General features: G+C 37.8%; 1 protein-coding gene and 1 pseudogene across 1 annotated transcript; both read right to left on the bottom strand.

The window, feature by feature from the left end:
* Nucleotides 1-1,694: 1,694 nt before the first annotated feature.
* LOC113728889 (UPF0481 protein At3g47200-like) lies at nucleotides 1,695-3,122 on the bottom strand. The gene has a single exon (XM_027253247.1). The coding sequence runs from the start codon at nucleotides 3,120-3,122 to the stop codon at nucleotides 1,695-1,697; it is 1,428 nt and encodes a 475-aa protein (XP_027109048.1).
* Nucleotides 3,123-13,289: 10,167 nt separating this feature from the next.
* Nucleotides 13,290-26,144, bottom strand: LOC113732278 (SCY1-like protein 2 A; annotated as a pseudogene).
* Between the last annotated feature and the right edge of the window lie 42 nt (nucleotides 26,145-26,186).

Below are 26,186 nucleotides of genomic sequence, written 5' to 3'. Positions count from 1 at the left end.
AAGGAACGAACTAATTAATTGAACTAATGTAAATTGGAAGAACTTACACATGCATTGTACATTCTCTTGATTGAAAGGTTAGATGTTCTCTTGGTACAAAATTAAACCTACATTAGAAAAAAGATTTGATAAATAAAGCAATTAAGGACGTACAAAAAAGGTAGGAACTTACCATGCATTCATATAGTCAATAAAAACGTGGCAGTTACTCTTGTTGGGAGACTCACCCACCACAATCAGGTGTGCGACCCGAGTCGACCAACGGATTAGTCAGGGCAAAGCCCTGGATACCGTGGCAGGCAACCAAAAAAAAAAACAAAAACGTGGCAAAAAATTGTGTTCTCAAAAATCATCTTATATATTTAAAAAACCTAAAAAGGTGGGCAAACATTTTTAAAACCTATTGTACTCTAAAAGTTATAAAGCTGATGTATCAAACGAACCACCACTAAATCATCGTCATATGAGGCATAAAGTTTCTAAAAAAAAATGTATAAACCAATAGATGAACCAAATAGTCGCTGAAATGATTAAAATCATTACTTACTAATACATTTTATAAGTATGGGATAGGATTTCAAATTTGAGGTTAATCTGATATGAGAATAAGATTTTCAATTTTGATGATTTTATATCTGAATGAATTTTCACAATAGATATCATCTGTTCTTGATCAAAATAAGTGGATTCTAAATGAAATTTCACAATAGATAATAGGTTTATCTATTCATGATCAAAATAAGTGGATACTGTTTGTGTGAAAAAGGTAAAGAGAAAATTTTGAAGATGAGGTGATTTTTTTAAACATTGGATTTTGAAAGATATGTGATTAAGTGAGTGGATAAGATATGTCTATTTTGAAAGATATATGATTAATTGGATAAGATATTTCTATTCTGAAAACTTGGAAAGAAGCGATATTACTAACCAATTAATTGGGTCAATCCAAAAGAAAACTTGACCTGTAAATACTGTTCAATTAAGCATGCAAAATAGGATTGAGAAAAAGTCTAATTAAAATAGCTGCTTTCATATATATATATATATATATATATATATATATTTGTGAAAAAAGCTGTACATGTTCCCATCCATAATTATTTTGCTTCATTTTCTAAGCAATGTAACCTCTCCTGTTTGGATAAGGAAAAAAATGGAGTGGTTAAAAGCCGTTGGTGAGCCTTTGGCAAGAGTCTTGGTGTTTCCCCTCCCCCATTCCCTCTATCCCACATCGATTGTGAGTGGTGTGTGTGTACTATTTAAGGTCCTCAGTATAGCCTGAAAGTCAGCATGCCTTTTGGGTTGGGCTGTGGGTTTCCCTTAAGTAGTGGGTGTGTGTGTGTGTGTTATTTGCGGTTGTTTGGATAAGGTAACCTCTCCTGTTTTCCTTGTTTACTATTTTGTTTGATTTTGGGTCCGTGCACCTATTGTCCACTTCAACCGATCAAATCAGCTGGTCCGATCTGAGTTTATAACACTCTAAAATATACTAGTGTGTACAATAATTGACGAGAAATGTAAAACCTGAACTGAACTGACCCAAATTAGCATATAAAAATCTCATTTGCATCCGATCTGGTATAATGATGAAACAATAATAATGAGAAGTGAGAACATACAACTTCGCAATATACTCTCTTAATTGCAAAATAAACAAGCACACGCATCGTCGAATTACCAAGTACTCTTACCTACTAGGACGATTTACATATACAGTTTGGCTGGTCTGTATATTGTAGGATGGAAGATATGGTAGCTACAAGAGTGAGAAACAGCAACACCAGGGCAGCAAGAAATGAAATGATGGACCATGGATTGTTGAAATAATTCCTTAGCAGATGAGCCCTCCAGGTATTCCAACGGCTGCTAGAATACTCGTTCACTCGCTGGAAAACTTTCCAGTAGCAGAAGAGCCTGTTGCCTTGATCAAACTCAACTTCCTTTCCCAGTTTGTTAAACACAGATGAAATCGCTTCATCATCGCCTAGCCACTTGGTCATAATTTTCCTGCTTCGAAGCTTTTCAACATCGCTCGAGGAATCGATGAGACTATCCATGAACGTCACGTAATCGAGTACATATTTCCTATCCCAGGGTCCATTAAGCGTGTACATCTCGTAGGCGATTAAGTTTCTCAGAACACATTCTGTAACATCATGAACGTACAAAGGCGGGATTTTCATTACCCCTCTTTCAAAAGTAATATCGAGCCACGATACACTTTGCTTAGCCTTCTCAAACTTGATTCCTGTTTGTCGTAGCTCGCTTGCAGACTCTATATGCTCCAAATTCCCGCCCCTTGTGGAGTAAACGACTCGTGAAACCCTGTTTCCTTGGATTTCAACATCAGCCGGCGCCCTTAGTTTTGCAGCGAATGACCAGCACCAGCATTCGTGCACGAGGTGAAGAAGATGAACTACATGCTGTGCATCACGATCTCCAAGAACTGTGGTAGGATTTGTGAATGATTCAGGTTTTTCACCAGGGAAAAAGGAATGTAGAGGGGATTCAGGGAAAGTGGCAAGATCAACTAGGTTCGCTTCTATAGCACCACCTGGTGGCTTGGTCATGTCAAACAATTGAACAAGGATGAAAAAGGGCAGCTGATTTTCAAACAATAATATGTCCCTGAGCAAAGATCCCATTATCCAACGCTTTTGGAAAATGGGATCATCTGCTTTGGGGAGATAATTAACATCAACTGTGCCATACTTAGCACCGAATTTCCTGAAGAACTCAATGATAAAGCACCCGTCAAGACACATCATTTCTACAAATTCATCAGCACCAAGACCGATCAGGTCGTCCTCTGCATACCACCCTCGAGCTTTGTCTTCAAGATTTGTCAAGGCCTCGATGTATTTCTCAGCACTTGACTCGCCTGTCCGAGAAAGAAGCTCTTTCAAGTACCTCAGCTTATGCGTCTGCCCTTCTTCCAAGGACCTCTTACCGCAATGATAAGGTCCAATGGAAAACATCTGTGGTTCGTATGCCTCTTCATTCTGACTTCGAAGTCTGTGATGGACTCTGAAGATCCTTTGCTCAGTAGTGGTTGAATTTGACATCCCTGAAAGCTTTAGATCAATTTGAGTAGTCACTCGTTTACATCTGTCTTTGGACATGTTGTATCGCCGGAGCTAGTTCAATCACAAGACTAAACTATAAGATAGACACACAAATAAAATATGCATCAAGATGACTGGCTATTAAATTAACATGGAACCAAGTTTTTGGTCAATCATCTAACTATCATATCACCATATGTTATCAAATGTGGTTGGTAGATGTGAAATGCTCATATCCTTTATTATTAACGCATCTAACTCTACTGGGGAATGCAAGTCTTCCCAATTGATTCTAATTGCTGACGTGTCGATCTGCCATTGGCCAATTGATGGTCTCGTGATCGTGTGAATTGCCTCGTGTGACTGGACGTCTGTCAATTCTTTTGTTTGTTTGTTCATTTGTTTGGAAGTCTTCCATAGAAATCTGATCTCCCATGACTTTCACGTTTTTTTTTTAATTTGTAAAAGAAATCCACGTGGATTTGGTGAGAATTGACTGCTCAATGCTTCAAAACTTAGAACCGTCTTTTCTCCTCATCTCCATCTATCATTTTTCGCTTTTTATCAACACCGAAACGCTCCTCAGCCTTTCATCTTCGTCTTCATCATCATCGTCATCTTCTTATCTTCTATTTATCTTGGTGAGAACAAATGGTAAGAAGAAAAAATAATTTGCTCTGAGGTTCTTTCTTCCTCTACTAAAAATAATCTAGCCCTTTAATTTTTTTTCATTTTTCTTTAGCGAAATGGGAGGTTTAGTTGCAGCTTTTTGAGCAAGCTAATGCTGTTTATTTTTTTTTATATTGTAGGATAAAAGAGCTCCAGATGTTTTTGCCTCTGCTTGGTCGTCTTTCTTTCCTCTTCTTCTCTCTTATTTTTATTTTTTTTGGGGTCAAAATCCTCTTCTTCTTTTTTTTTTTTCGGAAACGATAGATGTATTTTATAAATCGCAAACTGTACAATATTTGAGCAACGGCTCAAGCAGCTTTACAAAGTGTACCATAACACTTAAGGAGAGCCAAAAAATCTCTCCTCATCCATAAGTATGCTTAAAGCATAATGGCTAAGATGATTACTTAAAGGCATACTAATACTATTCTTAACCGCAAAAGAGCACATTTGAAACAGATTAGCTAATCCATTTATGTCTTCAACCAGTGTAGCAGTATTCGGATTATCACCTTTCCCAGCTTTTAACAAGGCCATGAGCTGCTTGTTAGCACTAACAACTTTGATTCTTTGCCATCCTTGTTGTCCTGCTTTCATTAGTGCCAGTCGTACTGCTACTGCTTCATCTTGAGTATCCCTGTGCGCTCTCCTCTCCACTAGTTTCCACTTAGCTCTAATTCTCCCTCCAGCCTGCTTAGCAACTATACCAATCCCCAGCTTATGTCCCACTGCTGCTTTCTTAGTAGCAATCTGAAGTTCCATCAGTTCTCCCTCCTCCCGTCCTTCTTCTCTTGTACTTCCAATAGCTTCATCTGTTTCTGATGTGCTTTCCTCATTCTTGCCTTTCCCAACTTCCTCATATTCCAACCATTCTGAACTGGCTTTTTCCACAATTTTCATACCATCTCTTACTTTCCCTTCAAACTCCATCTCATTTCTATCTTTCCATAGTTGCCAGAGTATGTTAGCAGTCAAGGCAATATGCTGTCTACCTTCAGTTCTGCTTGTAGCCTGACTTAGTGCTGACCACCACTTCTTAAAGCATCCTGTTTGATTCTGGATTCCATCCCACTGAACTGGAGCTATCTTCCATACCTTCTGAGCTTGCTGGCAATGGAATAAGATATGTTCAACTGTCTCCATCCTGTCTCCGCACCTTGAACATATAGGCGATCCTTGTTTTGTCCTTCTGAATATTGTTTCCCTGGCAGTTAGTGTATTGGTAATGCACCTCCATATGAATAGCTTGATCTTATGCTTTATATTCAGACTCCACAAAGTTTTCCAGATCTGTGTGTTGGAGTCATCATAGCTCGATCCAGCTTCTCCTTTTGCTCCTCTCCCCCTACTGCTCTCTTCCTTTATCAGAACCTGATAGCAAGAATTAACTGAGTACTCTCCACTCTTACTATGTATCCAGAAGTGCATGTCCCCTGACCTTGACAAACTGATTGGTGTCTTCAATATGTTCTCAGCATCCTCCCTATTGAACCTCCTGTATATCTCATTCCTGTTCCAGCTGAAGTTTGTGATCAATTCTTCCACCTTTTGCTCCTCTCCACTTTCAGGCATCCTTGTAGTAGGCCTTCCATTTAGATTGTTTGGAACCATTGGTCTTTCCAAATTCTAATACTCTTCCCTGATCCCACTCTTTTCAGAATACCCCCCTTGACTACCTCTCTTGCTGACATGATACTTTGTCAAAACCAAGATGCATTCTTGGGGGTCTTACAATTCAGAATAGAATCCTTAGGGTAGTACTTAGACTTCAAAATACTACTAACCAACAGGTTTGGGTATCTAACCAATCTCCAAATCTGTTTTCCAAGCATTGCTTTGTTGAAACACAGTAGGTTCCTGAATCCCAGACCTCCTTCCATCTTTGCCTTCATCATTTTATCCCACGAGCACCAGTGTACTTTGCTTCTCCCTTCTGACTCCCCCCACCAATAACTAGCCATCATCCCTGAGATTTCCTTGCAGAGTGTAGCAGGTAACTTAAAACAGGCCATTGCATAGTTTGGCATGGCCATAGTCACAGCTTTTAACATCACCTCCTTCCCTGCTGCACTTAGGAACTTGTTCTTCCAGCTATTGAGTCTGGCTTTGATGTTATCTTTGATGTAGGAAAATACTTGTCCTTTTGTCCTTGTGATTACCATTGGAAGGCCCAAATATTTACCTTGATTCACTATCCTTACTCCTTCTAGTGACACGCAGGAATCCTCTTTGTCCCTTTCCTTTGTATTCTTACTAAAACAGATAGAGGATTTGTCCAAATTTATCACCTGGCCAGACCCTCTTTCATATTGATCCAGAATGTCTTTTAACTTCCTTGTTTCTGTCCCCTTAGCTTTACAGAAGATCGGAGTGTCATCAGCAAAAAATAAATGAGTTATTGCAGGTCCATGCTTACTGATCCTTAATCCACTTAGCAGACCCTGTCTAACTGCATTCCTTAGCAAATTAGAGAGCCCTTCAGAACACAATAAGAACAGGTAAGGTGACAGAGGGTCACCTTGCCTGATACCTCTAGAAGGGATCACATATTCCTTGGTCTCTCCATTTATACTGAAGGAGTATGAGACAGACTTAATGCACTCCATAATCCACCCTACCCACACCTGGTTAAACCCCATTTTTTCCATCACAGCTTGCAGATAATCCCATTCAACTCGATCATAGGCCTTAGACATGTCCAGCTTGATTGCAGTATAGCCATCCTTACCTTGCCTCTTGTTTTTAAGAAAGTGAAGGCATTCATGGGAAATGATTATATTATCCAGAATCTGTCTATTTGGGATGAAAGCTGATTGGTTTTTACTGATACAGAGTTCCAAAACAGGTTTTAACCTATTTGCTAAGATTTTGGAAATAACTTTATAAAGGACATTGCAAAGGCTGATTGGCCTATATTGTTTCAGATCAATAGGTAGATCCACCTTAGGGATGAGGGATATAATGGTGTGGTTCAGAGATTTGAGCATATGCCCTGATTGGAAAAAAGCTGAGATTGCTTTCACCACCTCTTCCTTAATGGTAGCCCAGAATTTTTGGAAAAAGAGTGGTGTCATCCCATCAGGCCCTGGTGCCTTGTTAGGATTCATGGTGAAGACTGCTGCCTTTATCTCATTCTCCTCCACAGGCCTAGTTAGATTAACATTGATCTGGTCAGTAATAGTTCTTTGGATACCTCCCAGAACCTCCTCTAGACCCTCAGTCCTAGTAGACCTAAAGAGCTGTCTATAATAACTAGCAATCTCATCAGCTATCTCCTTGTCATCAGTGGTCCAAGACCCATCCTCCCTCTGCAAATGCCCTATCTTATTTCTTTTCCTTCTCCCCTTCACCACTGCATGGAAATATTTAGAATTCTTATCTCCTTCCTGTAACCAATTAATCCTAACTTTCTGACTCCAGTATTGCTCCTCCTCTCTGTACGCTCTAACTAACTGGTTCTTCAAACCAGCAATTCTTCCTTTCCTTCCTTCAGCATCAGATCCTTTCTCCTCCAACAGCATTTGTTTCAAGGTCGAGATCCTGTTCTTAGAGTTTTCCTCAAAACCATTCCTCCACTTCAGCAGAGCCACTCTACAACTCTTGATCTTATGAACTACCCTAAACATTCTAGAACCCCTAACCTCCTCCTCCCAAGCCTTCTTAATCACCTCCCCCACCCCTTCTCTCTGGACCCATCTCTTATCAAAGAAAAACCTCTTCCTCTTCTTCCTTTCCCCTGGTTTAGTGTCCAGGATCAACATGCTATGATCAGAAGCTAGACTTTCAACATGAATGCACTTAGGTTGTTCAAACAGAGCACTCCACCCTCCACTGCTAAGCCCCCTATCCAGCCTTTGTCTTATCTCACCATCCTGCCACTGATTACACCAGGTCCAGGGGTTACCTTCAAACCCAATGTCCAACAGATGATTCTCCTGGATAAATTGCCTAAAGTCCAGGAAACTCCATTCCTTTCTAATCCTGTCCCCCCACTTCTCCTCATTAGAACAAAGGTCATTAAAATCCCCCATAATTACCCAGTTCTCCCCCCACAAAACTTTCCTCCTGCTAATAACATCCCATTGCCCTTTTCTCACCTGTTTATCACAGCTCGCATAAATCCCTACCAACCACCACTCCTCTTTCACTTCCTCATCCTCTAGCAACACTTCTATGGTAAAGGCAGAATGTTTAATATCTTTAACCTTAGTATCCTCCTTCCACATCACACTCATGCCTCCAGATTTATTCATAGCCTCTACCACAAAACAATAGTCAAAATTCAAAATCCTTTTCACCTTCTCCATATACTTAGCCTTGTTCTTCGTTTCACTCAAAAAGATCAAGTTGAGGGAGAGGAGGTTGTTAACCTCCCTCAGGTGGGGAATTGTCAAGGGGCTCCCTGCACCTTGACAATTCCACACCATAGCTCTCATTGGTCCTTTGGGGACCAGTGCGGGCTGATCCCTCCCCCTTCAATCCCTACATAGTCTTCCCCCTCTTGTCTCCTCTCTGTCTTTTATCAAAGTGAACCTGGTCCCCCCCTCTTCCATATCTTCATCCCTCAGTTGAAATTTCCTTTTGATACCATTAATCTCCTTCAGAGGAATCCTTAACATTCCTGGATTAGAATGCAGTCTCCTGAATCTCTTCCCTTCTTTCCTGGGGCCCCCTTGATTTTCTTTACTGAAACTCTCATCAGTTTCCATACAATCTAGCTCCCCTCCACCCCTAAGTCTGCCTTGTACTCCTTCTTCCCCTCCTTCGCCCCTCTCAAACTCTTGTATCATTTCCTTTCCTGTGGCCTCTTGGACCTCCAGTCCTTCCTTAGTACCTCCATTATCTGCTAGACCAGTATATCTAATCTCCTCTGATCTCTCCTCATTCATTTCAGTACTTATATTCCTACTTTCTTGCCTCCCTTCCTCCTTCTCTACTTCCTTATCAGCGCTCCAATTTGGTATTATCCTCCCTATTCTCCCCTTTTCAACATCAGTTAAACCACTTTTCTCCACCCAAGGTTGTTGTAACTCTTTCACCATAACCTCATCTGACCTACTGCCTTCCTTAGCTAGAAGTAAGTCAGCTTCCTTTTCCTGTCTCTCTAACTCCTCGACCCTGATCATCTCCCCATTTCTCACCTTCCAGACCTGTCTATGAGGTGTCCAGATTTTTGAACTCCCCTCTTTCTGAGGAGAGCTTCTACCCCCAAACACCCTCATCCACGGTCCATATTGGTTCTGATATTGTCCCTTTTTCACCATCACAGGGGACTTACAATTATTTTCACAATGTCCAATGACCCCACAACTATAGCAAAAGTCAGGGCACTTCTCATATTTGAATGACAACCATTTGCCCATCCCATTGATCTGCACCATGGTTCCTCTCAATAAAGGTTGCTTTATATCTACCACCACTAAAAGTTTCATATGCTTCCCTTCCTTCCCTCCAGTCTGAGGAATTAACACATCCTTGACCTCATTAAATATAGTTCCCACTTTCTTCCCAACTGCCTTAGATAGGCAGTGGATGGGAAGGTTCCACACTTGCACCCAAACCTGAGCTAAACTAAAAGCATCTTCATCCTCCTCAATCCCAATCTTCCAATGCCTAAGCACTAAAATCTGATTGTCTATAATCCACGGGCCCCCCTCTACAATTCTCTCCTTATCCTTAGAATCAGGAATAGTAAACTGGAAAACATTAGGTCCTAATTCTGCCACTTTAAGGCCTTTAGGATAGCTCCAAGCCACAGTGACAAAATTTTTAACCCCTGTAAAATTAACTATTTTCTCCCCTCTTATTTTGCCTATGACACTACCCTGGCATTCTGTGATTCCTTCATCTAAGTCCCCCAGATCTAAAAGAGTGCTACCCACTTCCTTCTCAGAGAGGGCAAATTTCTGCAGAACCTCAACCAACTCCTCCTCCATGAATCAACAGGAAGAAGACAGAAGGAACCTAGACTCTTACCACAAGACCCACACTAATCCCCTAGCTCTATGGAGAAAAAGAGACAAACAGCCAAACCAGGAAAACACACTAAACTGGAGCTACGAACGTAGGAATGAAAAAAAAAAAAAAAATCACTAAGCAAGAGCAAGGACAGTTAAACTACCTGAACAAGTCTTCTTCCTTATAATAAAGATGATGGAATTCCCGACCAGCTGCTTAGGAATTTCACCCATCGAAGTACTTTGTCTTTTTCTTTTGTTTTGTTTTTGCGTCTTTCTCCCCTTATCCTCCGACCAGCACCAACTTCATGACATCCATAATGTTGCTTCTTACTGGAGGCTATTATGCGAATGTACGTGTAAATCTTGGCTTTGAGAATCAACCTTGCACGCAAACTTAGAATCTGGCTTTGAGAATCCGACTTGCACACAAATTTAGAATCTGGCTTTTAGTTCAGATTCAAACTTTTGAGCTTTGTTCATTGGTAGCCTGAAATTTTTCAAAAGTTTGGAGTTCCCACCAAGGGGAAAGGAGCTCTCTTCCCAAGAGAGAGAAAAAGCCTCTACAGAGAGAGCGACCGATGAAGTTGACTTGGATAGTGGTAGGTACTCACTCCTGCTGCAATTTGGATTTTTTGTCAAAATCCTCTTCTTCGTTCACCCTTTTTCTATTCATGTATGTGATGAGCAAGTGGAAGAGACAAATCTGAAATTCTTTTAGGTTTTGAATCTGAATATTTTGAGATTTTTCTTTCATTAAATTTTCTGTTCATGTTGTTTTCTCCTTTTACTTATTTGACCTGAACTTGACCTTTTTTTGTTTTTGTGATTGCAGGTGGGAAAAGTTGGTAAATTTCATGTTTAATTTTGGTAAATTAAGTTTTGGTTGTAAATTTCTAGGTTTTCTATTGTGAATCCTTGACAAGAAAATTTTGTGTGTTCTTAGTTTCTGGGTTTTCTTTGACTAACGGCCAATAGCACTGTAAGTGATAATGGAGCCCTACTAATTTAGATACTTGTTTTAAAGACCTCTTCCTTGCGTATTTGCAAAGATTTTGCCTTTCTTTTTCTTTTACAAGAATATCATTTATTTATTTTAGTTTACAAAAATGCCAGTTTTTTTTTTTTAATAAAATTCCTGTTGATTTGGTTCTGAGAAGCTAAGATTGGCTTGTAATCATCTACTGGGGATAACATTTTGAGAATACAGCCTAAATGATAGCAGATTTACTAGTCCCTAAAATGGTTTCAATCTTTGTAGGCAATCAAAAATTTGGTATGATATGTTGGTCTTTCCAATTTCTTCATTTGTTGAAAAAGTATAGTTAATTTTTTGCAGCTGAAATAACAAGAAGATGTTAGGATTCGTTTGCATTCAGATCCTATTTTCTTAAATTATCTGCTTTTTTTTTTTGTACTTTGGTTATGTTATTAACATACTTTACTATATTAAAGAAGTGGCCAAATCAAGATTCAATCATTCTAAAACCAATTCGTGGAATAGTAAAATTTTTAAGTTAAAAATGTTATATTTTCCTTTTTTTGTGGCTTTTTGATTGAAGAATGGTCACTATTGGATAGAGTGGTTCTTTAATTTCAGCCTTAGGTCCTTAATTATTTGCATGCTGCTAATGCACTATTGTCAAATGGTGGATACCTTTTGAATTATCTCAGATATGTATGATATTTATTTTTGAAACAGCTTTGACATTTCCCCCTTCGTTCTCTATACATACTATGATCATGTTGCAAAAAACACTTCAAATTTTGGTGCTATTGTATTGTACAAAGAACTGAATGAGTTTTACCCAATCATAGACTTATTGGATTGTGAAAGACATTACCACTGGAGGTCGTGGTTTTCTTTTTCCTTTTCATTTTACAGATGATCATTTTTCCCATAACTTTTTTAAAGTTTGGTCCTTTGTGTGTCTTTTCCTTGCGAATCTGAAAATTTTTTGGAAGATCTTAAGCCTCTGGACTGTATGCAAACCAAAATAAGATAGGTAAAGCATAGCTCTTCATCAGTGAAATTTCCTATCATCTTATGTCTTTGCTACCATTTTCTCTTACACTTTTTCATGATTAATGTTCATATAAGTAGGATTGTACAGCAATTAATAATCTTTGTTAGAGAGTTAGAACGGTTTGTTATACTTTATAGCCAGTACTAATTCTCCAATGCATTTCATTAACCTAGAATTCCAAAGTTTAAATGGGTTCTATAGGACAAACATAACTATGATTTAGGAAAGTCAATTTCACGTCAGCAATTCCAAAGAATTATTTAAGGGTGCAAAAGGAGTTCAATAGTCACTTCTTTGTTTTAAGATTTTGACAATTTGCAGGGCCATTCAAATTTTAAGTTTTTTTTTTAAATCTGAACTAATGTTGTCAAGAATTTCCCAATTTGACACTTCCTGAAGGGTGTATATTGGTTTATCCTTTCATTTTTTTTTTTTGCATAGATGTGTCTATTCATGAGCAATTTTCTCTTAATTTTTCCTTTGATCTGAATATTTCTTCATGTTTCCTATTGTTTCTTGCTAGGTTATTACGAGGATGGATGGTAATTTTTTTGGAAAAGGGTATAGCTTTTTGGCTGGAGTATTATAGCAGATGAAAGTTATAAATATACTAACTTATTTTATTCGTAATTGGGCTATGATGATACAATTTTGGTTTTTTTAGATGTATTTCAGGCTTTAAGTTGATTGCCGTATCTTGACAAGGCAACCCTGATGACATTTGATGATCATTCTCCCCTTCAAATGCAATTGGGTCTGCAGCCATGGTAGTACTCTCATCTCTGCCTAACTTTGCTGATAGACTTGAGCCTTACTTTAAATTATTATAATTATTGCTTGATTTCATTAAAGATTTGATCACTGATTCTTTTTATGATTTGTATAATAATCTTCGGACCATGAAAATTTTTGATGTTCTTATTGGTTGTTTTCACCTTTGAAACAATCTCTAGAGAGCTATACCAGAAATTCTCAGGCGTGCTGCTTTGGTTTATAGTTGTAGCTCGTTCATCATATAATGTAGTATTAAGTATTGACCTTCACACTAAAATGCACAGTTGCTTGTAGATAATATGAAAAGTAGCATGAGAGAAGGGAGATAAAAAGAAAAGAAATGAAAAGTAAACAAAGGGGATAAAGGTAACTAACATAACAACGGTACATTTCATCAAATATATAAATGTATATATCATTTAGGTATAAAGTGTGTTTTTTGAGGGAACATTTAGGTATAAAGTTAAGTGTCTAAAAATTATTAAACAGCATTTAGGTATAAATTTAAGGAGGGCTTCGTGCATTTAACGAAAAGGGGGAAAAAGAATGAACCAATAACACAAATTTGTTCATTTTTGGCACAATTTTTTTGTTCTTGCCAACGTCAATCACCCCAGTTTGGGGCTTCTTCCCTTACCTGTCACAAAGTCTACCATAATTCTACAACTCATTACATGTCGGATTCTGGATTGTAGGTTTTTTAGCTGCGAAACTACTTGGTTACAAATGTCGAACGAAAACTTCAAAAGACAGATTTAGAAGGCAATTAAAAATTTGTGGGGAAGATAGATAAGGCCTTACTTCGAAGCTTACTGATGCAACACTTATTTCACTAACAGATCTCTTAATAATGAATGATTACAGAGGCATCGTTGTAGGAGCAACAAAGGGTCAGTCACTTTCATTGACCTAAATCAGAGAATCTATAGTCCTAAATCGATTGACTCAGTGGTCTATGAGGTCTAGGAGCATTGGGATTATCCTGCTCATAGAAAGCCCGTAGAAGAGAGACTGCCTCTGATGCTATTATTCCTCCTTGACACTTGAAACCCTTCCTCGAATGATCTCCAGAATGCAGTGACAATATCGATCCACAGCCTCCAAATTTATCATTTGCACAGCCATAATACACTTGTTTTATACCAAGCATTGATAAGGCTGCAGCACACATAATGCACGGCTCGCATGTGACATAAAGGGTGCAGTTTGAAAACTTTTCAGCAGCTTGAACCTTTGAAAGTCCAGTTTCTCGCCACTGGTCCAGAAGCACATCAATGGCTTCCATCTCTGCATGCCTCGTAGCATTTCGGCTCTCAGTGGTTCGATTTCTTCCAGAGGCAATAATATTATTCCCTTCATCCACAATGACACAGCCAACAGGAACTTCAAGGCTATCTAAAGCAAGCTTTGCTTGGTGGAATGCAAACTTCATAAATGCTTCGGTATCTGGCACCATCTCCATCTGCAGTCTTTCTATGACTGCAAGTGCCGACATGTATACAGTTGAAGGTGGCTGAAAGAAAAGGGGCAGAAGAAGAAAACAAGAGGAAAATGCATTAAAATGCATCTATCAGCCACTTAAGCAACGATTTTCTTCTTAGGGAAAAGATCATTTTTCTTTCTTTAATTTGAAAATCACATTGTACCACAATTACAAGGCAAAATTTGAGTTCAAAATGCATATTACACTTGTCACATAAAAAAAACACTTCAACAAAATGCAATCTTTGATCAAATTAGCGTGCAGTGCTTGGAAATTGCGACTCAAATTTACTAAATGCAAGTGGGGTTCTACAAAATTAAGTAAAGGAATCAATTTTCTTGAATAGTAAAAAGTATACAGAAAACCCAGACAGGTAAATGAAGTTACAGGCTTGATCCACTCAAAAAAGAAGAAAAAAAATGACAAATGCAACTAGACAGCAAATAAGCAAGAGAGAGATAGCAGCCCAATAAATTCAATAACAATCTAATGCTAATCTGGATGTTGTCCAAGTTAGTGTGCAGCTAATGGTTAATTACCTGAATTAAGTAAGAAACGGATGCTAAATTTGGTAACAAACACAATCTAGATCAGCCCAATATCGCAGCTGAAAACTTGGTGTTTTGGTGGTACGCCAGTAGCAGCAGAAAGAAGAGGAGAGTAAAGGAAGGAAGAGAAATTGCCGGTGGCCAATTGGACTTTTGAGCGATTGGAGACTTCCTGCGGGAAAGGTGAGAGAGAGAGAGAGAGACCAAACGACAGAACCAGAGGAGGCCGCGGGAGGAGTAGGGTAAGTTAGGGAGGGCATCTTCTTTTGAAACCAAAAAGCTTTGTTCCTAAGTCGTGGTCGGTATAGGCAGTATAGCCTAATTTAAGCCCAAATCTTGTTAAAAAAAAAATAATTGCAGTTTTAGTCATATGACGGCGGTTCAAGAATATCCAGGGCTGAATCACATATTATCTCTAAGAAGCAAATATCCAGAAAATATGGACTTCAAGAAGACGTACGAGTACACTATCCTGTAACAAGTGAGACATTTACCTCTTCACACCAAACCAATTATATCCTCCTGAACAATCGAGAAAACTTATCATTAAGCCTAATATTCACAGAGCTCACCACTTACTAATCGTCAGTGCAAGAATAGAAACGAAAACACTTCAGAAATCTTGCCATTTAAAGGCTATGATTCGTTAAGAAATTATTAGAGGACCAAGACATCAGGCTAAAACTGGAAATTATATGACAACAACATAATACGAGTTTGCTACTGCAAAAGATACACATGAATATCCAAATTGACAAGCAAAAGGGGTCCTGAGAAGCACTAAGCTAATACACACTAAAATAATAAGAATAGCCATGCACTTGCCAATTACCTGAACACCCAGCTGCTTAACAAGCAATACAGTCTTTTTCAGAACTTCCTCTTGCATACGAGCATCAGTGTCATCATAAGCTCGAACAAGCATCGGTAGAACATGGGAAATCAAGTGCTCATGACTAGCCTGATAAAACATGTAAAAATTGCTAGTTAAATGAGTATAAGCCATGGTCATAACCCATCTTTTAACTACTTAGCAGCTTAATAACAAGGCAAAGAAATAAACACAGTTTAAAACACAATGGTTATCCAAACCAACAATAAACCAAAACTGCAAGTGGAAAGCATTTTAATTGTAATTAGTTCAACTAAATTTCTCACAGTATCTTCTTCTCATTTAAAAATGAATATGGAACAGAAACAACTACTTTCGAGAATAAAATCCTCTCACCAAAATACTTTCATTTCAAATTTTCCAGTCTAGACATTAATAGTAATAGTCCCAAAATTGGATTCACTCTTGAAAGGCAGGATAAGGCTTTCCCATCACACCATTTGGAAAATTACCATTTATGAATTCTAATGTACTGGAGAGCTACATTTCAAATCCCTTCCAAAGCCACCTCACCTAGAATTTATTATTACATGTTCCTAGTCATAGTTTAAGACACCATAGCCAAGTCAAACTTTATTAGCGGACACCTAAAAGTATATATAAACCAACGACCAGAAAGCACTACAATCACAATGCAGCTACTGGAAGGAGTTTCTTGGAAATTTTCATTACATCATAGACAGATAAAACAGAATTATAAGCAAAAATGAAAGACCAAAATAGCTTTTGCATGTAAAACTACAAGGGTTCAATGCTTTGAGAATAACTCCACATCTGATAATCAACGCCCATTTCATCACTGGACTAAATATTATTCAGACACTCCCCAAAAAGGATTAGGAGAAATGAAGATAATTCACCAGACTAATCCATCCACTTAAACAAGTCCAATTAGGCAAGTTAAAGCAGCACCTTAATGCTCACTAAGAAAACTTACAGCAATTGCATCAATACCCCGAATTCCATACCAACTACCAAGTAATCAATCCATGCTTCTAGGAAAATTATTCAACACCATGACATAAAACAATCCCAGCAAAGACAACAACTTTAATTGAGTGGTGTCAGGAGTGACGGGAATAGGAACTGAACTTCAAGTTTTCTGTATGTAAACCTACGAGTACACAAAAAATGACCGACTCCCACAGCTTGATCTTTTCCCCTTTTCCCACAGCTTGATTTTTTTTTCCTTGTATGTAAATCTACAAGTACACAAAGAATGACCAACTCCTACAGCTTGATTATCTTTTCGGGTGAAGCCTGCTGCAGTGAGTTTAAATTGTCACTTTTTCTGAACCTCAAAACTAACACTTCAAAACAGATAATAGCCATTTGTACATTAAATGGCATAACAGAACTAGTTCAGACAAACTAAAATTTTTCACAGGCAAGGGCTCATCAAGTTCTAACTAAACAAACAAATATGACAGTATCCTTTAATTGACTAATACATAAAAATCACAAAGAGCTACCATAAAGTGAACCACTCTTACAACTAATATAGATTCCCAAGAACAATTAGTTAATTACCAATTTCTGCATACGAATTTAAGACATTTTACTAAACAAATCAGATTTATCTCCTAATCATTAAGTTAATATGAACCTAAAAGGAAAAAATTCTATGATAAGAAATTAACAAAAAGAAAATGTAAAGGCATTGACCAAAAGAAAAACAATACATCCAAAAGCAATTTCTTGCATTAGCAGAAGTTCTTCAAAGCTATCTCTGTTACCTTATTGATAATAAGCTTGGCATGCTTCACAAGTAGCAACAATGTCTCACCTGCAGCAGTATTTAGGACAGGAAGAAGAGCTGGAAGAGTAGACAGCTCAAAATCATTTTTGTCCTGCAAAATTCTTATACGCATAAATCTACAAATTATGTGATATGCAAGTTTCATAATTATCTCCTACCAAACTTCACATTTATCAGACAATATCATAAGATGGTCCACATGAACAAGCAAGATAATCATTTCTCTATGACCCAGCAATCAGAACCTGAGGCTAATAAAACAAAAAAGTTTCATAATGCCACAATATCATTGTTAATTTCATAAATTATAAGCGTTTCAAAATGGTACTGCACAACATATCTTGATCAAAAATAGAAGTAGGAGAAATCACATCAACCAGAGCCCATTGGTCTGGAGTAGACTGAGTTAACATATGTCTTCAAATAATCGATTTTGTTAAGATGTTTTGCTTCATTGGCAGAAAAACCTGAACATGATATCCAGAAACAGCATTCTTGGAAGGTCCTCAATTTTATCATTTCTTTCATCCATATGACATATCAAACCAAAAGAAACTCATTTCAAACTTGCCTGTGAGAGCTTATGCCAACCATTGCAGGAAATGCTATAGCCTTTGTGAAGAGTGCAAGTGAAATTCTTTACATTGCACATGCTAGAGTCTTCCCTCAATTAATCTTTCTGGAAACCAATTTGGTTGAATCATGCATGACTAAAGGACTGCAAAGAGACTTTTAACTTTGTTCCTTGAATACTATGACTTTTTTTCAACAACTAATCCTAGACTATCCTGCCATTCTGTTTAATGAAGTCCAACTTTTTCATAAATCTCAAAACCTTCCAGATCTGAACTTGTTGACAGCATGGCACTGAGAAGCTTATCTTATCAATGTGATAAACCATATGAATCTCTATCAATATTTTACTTGAAATATAAAAAGAAATAAGAATAAAATGTAGCTTAACATCTTTCACAGCGAACGGCAGAAGATTTAACATAGCTGGCAACATGGGGAACACAAAAAACACTGGCAAAAGTCAACTGTTTGGCCATGTTCAAGTTCAGGCTCAAAAATGAAGGCTCCTTATTTTGTCATTGAACATGGGCATATGGATCAAGATTTGCAGGCATTAGTATCAATGGTACCTGAGACTCTGCTATTGTAAGAACCATGGGAAGTATCATTGGCTGCATGACCAGATTCCGAAGCTCAGCACAAAGTGGTGGAAGTACCTGCAAAGATCATCAGGATAAGAGCCATCTCATTAAAACTCTTTCCACAGCAGAAGGAATTAAAATGTCTCATCCATGTCCAACATTGGTATGACTCGCTGCTTAACAATACCCTATTTACTAACTCTTTTCTCTTTTTCCATTTCTCCTCTTTTATCTGTGGGGGCACTATCAGAGATGTTAAGGCAAGAGAAGGGTTTCATGCGATGTCTTGGAGTCTAAATAGACAGTAAAACAAGGTAACCAGGAGTCAACTTGGTTAAATATCCAAAATCACTGTAGAATCATCTAAAAGGGACTTCAGACATCATGAAATCAATTATTCCTGCAATCATCTAGTTCTTTGGTTCTGTAAAAAATATAAAAGCACATACAGCTCAAAGAGGTATGTCAGACAACATTATAAAGTCATATTACACAAAAGGAAGCAGAAAAACAAACCTTATACCGCAAGACACGCGGATCAAAATCTTTCCACATGTCTGATAATGCTTTTAGAAACTCGGTCTTCTGCATGTTATCCCTTTCCTGCAATCAAGCAGAGTTTGAGTAGGAATACTCAAGGTTCCATAACATTCTAATACAAAAAATAATTGTCCTTGCTAAGCCTCTTCTGGCTGTCAAACTAATATAAAAAAGCATACAAGCATGTGATCCAGGAAACGAAGTGCACGCAACCTAGTGTCATTATGAAAAAAAGGTGACCCTGCAAAGAAAGAATGTGCATTTGGTTATATAGAATAACAAGATACACCTTAATAAAAATCCTAAACACAATAAGAACAGAAGTAAAGCTATTCAACATTACCCACGCTCACAAACCACAAAGCCTCCTCTAAACAATAGTTAAATTGCTAGTCCAAAGCCTCCTTAACTTACAACCACAAAGACAAAAAGACCATTTTACTACCACATTCCAGATGCTCTCCATCTATTTTCACATCCTACAATTATTTAGAGAATGTGTTTCTCTTTCTTGTTAAAATACTATAGAGGAGTATCTGCCATCTTCACCCTACCCCAACCATCAAAAACAAAAACATAAAAGCTTCAAAGAAAACTAGGACAGGAATTCTCTCAAAATGCTACTTCCCAGATGTTCATCTCATACAATATCACCAAAGCATATGTGTGCGAAGATAGTCTCACATCCTTACCTGTAAAGTCCATTGCTGTTGGTCTCAAAGCCTCGTTAGAAGAAAGCATCCTTTGCAAGTCCGAAACCAAGTCCCGCGGTATTGACGAGAAAGCCTCACTGGATAAGTATGTCAAACTATTCATGTACTGCACTCGAGTTGCATAGGGACATTAGTATAAAAAGTCACATAAGCTATTACCATGTAAATTAAACATATGAACACATCTATAATAAAGATACACACTATTTTGAGGCAGCAATGAATAATCCAACAGAACAGGAAAACAACTGTACTTCTCATTCAAGAGACCAATTAACCAGACTATTATTCATTTTAGCAGAGTATATATTTTAGTCATAATGTTATCATCTTATAACCATACAGCAATTCATTGCTACAATCTAAAATCTCCTACTCCAACCATAAATTTTGCGAATCATTGTGCCAGGAAATATTAGATAAATACCATTTTGACATTGTTGTGACAATTAAACAACGGTTTTCGAGCAACCAAATGGTAGGCAAGACATGCAAAACTGAAGATATCAGAGGCAGATCCAACTGTAGATGTTTTACTTCGAACAAGTTCAGGAGCAGTGTAGTCCAGTGCTGGCTGAAGGGGCAAATAGAATCTTCAACATCATATTCCTGTCAAAGAATTATATTAGCGGACTAGTTAGAGCCTTAGTCAGAAGTAGTTCCAGATAGAATCCAATAGACCAGTTAATAAAACTCCAATCAACTGCGGCAAAAATTTTGATGCTGAAGGTGTTGCACATCTCCAGAACAAAGAGACAGAGCATACAAATACAATAGAAACAATCCTTTCAAAACTTTCTTCAGCCATATGTAACAATTTATTCTGTGCAGAGCAACTTATAGACAAAACTGGAAGATTACAATGCTATTGCAATTAGAAGTTAAGGCCATCTGCTTAAATACACAGCAAGATAGTAAAACTACCAAGAAAAACAGAAAGAGAAGAACTGAACTAAATATATTAATCCTCTTCCAATCAATTCAGAACTGTTGCTAAACCATATATCAAGATAGAATAGATAGACAACAACTCGAGTAGGAAATATGGAAGGACTTAAAGTTTGAACCTGGCCTCTGGAATCCTCCTAAACAGAGATGATACAACATGTTATACACGAGGAAATCAGATTTTTGTCTATGTATTGTTTTAGTATTACTCTAGATACTCAGTTCAAACTTAGTAAAGGATTGGAAGGAAATTGCAATCAACTTTGGCCTCTCCTCCTGCTCATAGAGAGACGACAAGTCAACAACTCGAAAAGGGAGCATTAAAGAACTTTAAGTTGAAACTGGCCTCTAAGATCCTTTTAACCAGAGATTGAAACATAACTTTTACTTCTTGTTTTTCTGCCATGCCTCTTATAAGTTTTATTCCGGTCATGCAGTTTCCTCTACTTCTCCAGCTATGGAACTCCATAACAACATAAGCCCATCCCAAAAGTTATATATAAAAAAAAAAATTATACACCATTCCTCTTCATATTCCTTGCGCATATCAACCTAGAAAGAAGCATAATCCACTTTCATGACCATTCTCCAAACTTGAAATTCACTCTCTCACTCCAAATCCAAAATGTCCCTTCTAGAAAAAGACTTTGCACTCAAAACTTTTCCCAACAATTAATCCCAACCCATATCAGATGCACTACCTGTAAAATCTAGTCCACAACTCGAGACAATGATGCTACTACAATAGAATCTCAGACATTATGAAAGTAACGAGCCTATTCTTCTTACCAACAAAGCCCTACAATCACAAAAGAAAAACTTCTCTTGTAGTGATCACAATAATTTAATCTCGGGTATTAAACAATTTGCAAAACCAAATGTGCTTTTTGTTTGTACATAACATCAATGCAAGAAAGTTCTTGGTCTCCCAGTATTTTGCTCCTGTCTTCCAAAGACTTAATGTTATTACGGTGAAAAGAAACCAGCCTTAAATAGGGGATGTGCCAAGAGTCTCTTTTCAGAGTAAAGCATACCAGACGAAAGTTCCTGTATCAGTTTTCCATGAGAGTTCAAGAAGTAGATGTTGGAACAGCAACTTATAAAATAGGGGTCAGATAAATGTAATCAAAATACAATTTCAGAAAACAGAGATGCAGTAAAAGATCTAAAAAAAAATACAAATGCAAAAGTATAGTGTTTCCATAATGGATCTAAAAATTTACACTCACAGCATAGTGGAAAGCCTGCAAATTTGCTGAATCACTGGATGATTGATCTGTAGATATTGTGAAACCAAATCCACCTAGCTTCCAAGCTCCATTAGATGTGATTAAAATTGTCTGCAATATCAGATAAAGAGGCAATACATCAAATAATGCACATAACTTGAAAAGAACCTAAAGGGTTTCTGGATTGCATAAGAAGCAAAAGACGGCATGATTCTTCTTATAGAATCTATTGCTCTCTTTAGGCACGAATGATGAAAACAACTAAAGCAACAATGACACACCATCTTTAGGCCAATATTTAGCAAAGCAATCTATTATCAATTATCTTGATCCTTTATAAGACAATATGTTTGCGATAGTTAATGCTTGCCTCAAAAACACCAAAAACAATCCTCGCCCAACCTTCCTGACTCAAAAAGAAAATTTTTAGAAGTTTGAAGAGATATCAGTGCTTAGAAAGCTATTAAGATTGAGTCAAGTAGCCACTAGCAATGGATATCAGCAGATTTTTCATTTGGCTCGAAACCAAGAGAAGCAGAGAAGCAGGAGGTTAGCACAAGAGTAAGCATGAAAAAGATTCCTCTGGACATTTTTAGAAGGATGACAACCCAGGAATTAAAAGAGAAACACAGTAACAAGCCCCATCTTCTGCAGACTCGCATGGTGCTATCTACCAATTGGAGCCAATCAAGTATGAGCAGAAAAATCTGAACTACACAATTTAGCATCTCACTACCAGACACCATGCATTGGACAAACAAACATTTTTAGATTAACTACTGCTTAATTATCATTTTGTATGTAAACTACTGCTTAAGGCTCTAAAATACCAACTAAAATGAATAAGAGAATTAGATATACCACAAACCTCTCTTTAAAACTTCATGGGAAAACAGACTCAGTAATCATTCCTCTTGCTCTTACAAGATCAACCAGACAAAAAAAAAAAAAAAGAAGTGCCAACTCAGAATGAGCAAATATTTTGAAAGGATACATATCTTTTCCCATTATTCCTCCAAATAAGGGAACAGAAAAGAGGATGCGTCGACCTCCAACCCCCCAAAACAAAAAAAAAGGGTTCTTCTTTTAGAAAGGACAAAAAGAAAAGCAAAATGCCAAGTATGATATTGACTGGAAAAGACAGTATGGAAAGAAGAAAAAATTACCTCAGGTGCTATAGACCGATGAATAAGATGAGCATTGTTGTGGAGAAAATCCAAAGTTTCTGCAATTTGTAGGAGACCATGCTTCACCTCCAATAATCTCATTTCCTGCACATAAGGAGATTATCAGAAAACTGCAAAAATCATAATTATTTGCAGCCATATATTACTGGATAAAGTGAAGAACTTCAGTAGCATGGCTCGATACATTATCTACTTCAAGAAGATTGTAGCATACAAATCAGTCATATATGAGTCAGGCACTCTAATCTCCCTTTTTCCAGAATGAATCCAAACAAAACCAGATCTTGAATCCAGAATTGAAGTCGGACTTTTGTATAATCTAGCAATCTAGTAGGTAAACTCATTATGAGTATATCAGTCACAGCAATAGGCAAAGGGAGATTGCATGCACTTCCTCCGTCCGCCAAGAAAAAACAAAGGGCCAGGGGGAAACACCTGGTAGTTGTCAAATTTACTCGAGAAGAAATATTAAACAAGATAACACATTAATGTGCATTGTATAAAGTTTTTGAAATCAGCACTTTTCCTTTGTGCCTCCTTTAGTTATTTTGTTAGTACAATGGTTCATTCACACGTAAACTGCATCTTCCCTGTGAGCTGTCCCATATCATTGCCGTTACTATCATTCACCGGTAATTGGCTTCTTTTTAACTTCTAGAAATACTTAAAAACAAATAAAGAGCATTGTAGTTCATTCCTCTTACTATGTTGGTGTATTGCATGTTATCCAACGCTATTTCCAGAGTACAAACCAAGGCAAGATTGGTGTATCATCTGGGATAATTTACACTTAGCTGCATATAATGAACTAAAGTCCATTCATGTAAGGACGCATGGCTGACTTCAAGATCCAAGCAGTTCTGAACTATCATATAAACCGATGAGAAATTTGCCATCTTTGCTAAGCTATTAACAAATATAATTCCAAGTTCTGCCAAAATCTATGCCAAGATTACAATTTTTTCCTAAACAACTCCAGAAGAATGCCTACATTTTATGGTCTAGTTGAGGGGTTTCAGTAAGCTTATAGGCCGCAGATAAACAAATGGATAGACAAAGTCTACTAATCAAGAGTGGCCATACCTGCAAAAAAAAAAAAGTGCATTTTAACAAATCGACAAGTCAACTAAGTTCTCTGCACAATTAAATCTTTAGTCCACCTCTTTTACAACTTACTAATGTAATTATTATAGGACTCAATCAGAATGATGTTACGATTAACATTTAAAATGGTTTCCTTCCAATTAAATACCAAAATAAATTAGTCGCCTCATAGACTCTTAAAGGGCAATAGTGATCTTCAGACCAAGTATCTAAAAGGTAGTTCATCTGACATGCTTGGATCAGTTTTCATTTTCATCTCATTCCTAATTTTCACAATCTCTCCTTTTCAACATCATGTAGTAACTATATTAATAGAGAACTCAGATACCCCACCCATAGCTGACCTCAGAGTGTACTCTTTTTGAGCTCAGTCTTGTACCTAAAAATACCATCTTGTCACCCAAATAACTTAAACCACCTCATCTAATAAGAATAGAAACAATTCGTCTAGCATATTTTCACATAACTCATTTCAAGGCAGCACCAATTCTACAACTCCTGAAAAACTTCATCCCTAGAACATAATGTACTCAAAGGGGAAAAAAAATTTTGATTCCAGACACAATGCGTGACCATTTGCCGTGGCACTATGTTCAAAGCAACTTGGCAAGACACAAGATGGCCTTTGAGTGGACTGCTATACATTATTATCATTTTTCTCAGCATATCACTGCTCAGGAATCATGCTACCATTAAAATGTCGACACATACATAATGTTGGTAAAAACAGATCGCCTTCTGGCCATATACTGTGGAAAATTACTGAAATTTAGCTTCCACGGAGTGTAGAAATAGACATCAAATCCTCACGTCAGCATAAGTTGCTTCCACTACGTGGATTCTCTTATGATTCTCAAGTCATAAGAGAATCCACCTAATGATGCTAATAAAATATTTACATCAAAAGCAAACAATTACCATTCCTTTGAGCTCCTTGGGCACTTCCTCAACATTCTCCAAATTCCCCAAAGCATTTGCGGCCGATGCAAACAAAGGCTCAGTAACCATAGCCATTGCGTTCTTACTCTCATCAAGCCCGTGGACCACATGCACAACCCCAGGATGCCTCAGCCTGACCAACCGGGAAGCACCAGCCCTGAGAACCTCCAAAAACGCATCCTCCGCAGCCTTGGAAAGCCCGGCCCGCTGCCTCGCCTCCGACAGTGCCTTCTTGTCAAGCAGCCAAACACAAACGTTGGGATACACCGCGTGGCCGTCACGGGACTTAGCAGAATATAGCTTCCAGGCGAGTCCCGGGCCGGCGGACCCGATCTGGTAGAGCAAGTCGTAGTCCTGTAAGGGCTTGGGCAGGCCAGTGACTTCCTGGACCGTGGTTTGGACCGTTTTCTCGATCGCTGCTGAGGCCTTGGCGAAGGCCTGAGTGAGGGTTTTCATATTCAGGGACATGATTGAAAACTATGAGAAATCTAGAGGGGCAATTCTGAGATAAAATGATGCTGTAATTGGACGTCTGCCGGGGGGCGGAATTGAAAGTGGATCGAATTAGTACAAATTACTGAAACAAGAGGTGATCGGATTCGGATCCCACACCTAAACAACGACGACGACGACGACGACGACGTCGACTTCGCCGGGTAGAATGAAGAAGAAGAAGATGATGATGATGAACCAGAACAAGTCTATGGGAGTGGAGGAGATGCCAGCTTGGAATTTTTCTAATTTCTGGATATTTTATTTTTAAATTTATTTAATTCAATCGTGAGCGCGGTGCGGGTTTCCGATGAGGTGTACCTTTGTCGGTCGCTGGTGTGTGATGAGTCACTTCGAGCCCGTTATTTTCTCTATTTGCATGTTTGTAATGGCATTTTGACTAAATTAAAAATAAGCTCTCTGAAATTTGTTCAAATTACACTAGCGGTTCTTACTACAAAAACAAATCTCTATTTGGAAGCTGTGTGTTTGGAAGCTTTTTGCCTTTTGTCACGTTTATAAGTGTGATTGGGATACAAAGATTATTTGAAGTTGTATTTGGAAGGGCAAATTATCCATTTGGCCCTTGAACTTTTAGTTTAGATAAAATTTAGCCCTCTAACTATTTGTAGTCAATTTTTAGTCCTCAAACTTGTAAAATTGGGAATCCATCGCCCTTTTGACTAGTTTATCTGGTTTTGCA

The sequence above is a fragment of the Coffea arabica genome, chromosome 2e (assembly GCF_036785885.1).
Source record: "Coffea arabica cultivar ET-39 chromosome 2e, Coffea Arabica ET-39 HiFi, whole genome shotgun sequence".
Lineage (NCBI taxonomy): Eukaryota > Viridiplantae > Streptophyta > Magnoliopsida > Gentianales > Rubiaceae > Coffea > Coffea arabica.
This window is presented reverse-complemented; position numbering and strand designations above follow the sequence as displayed.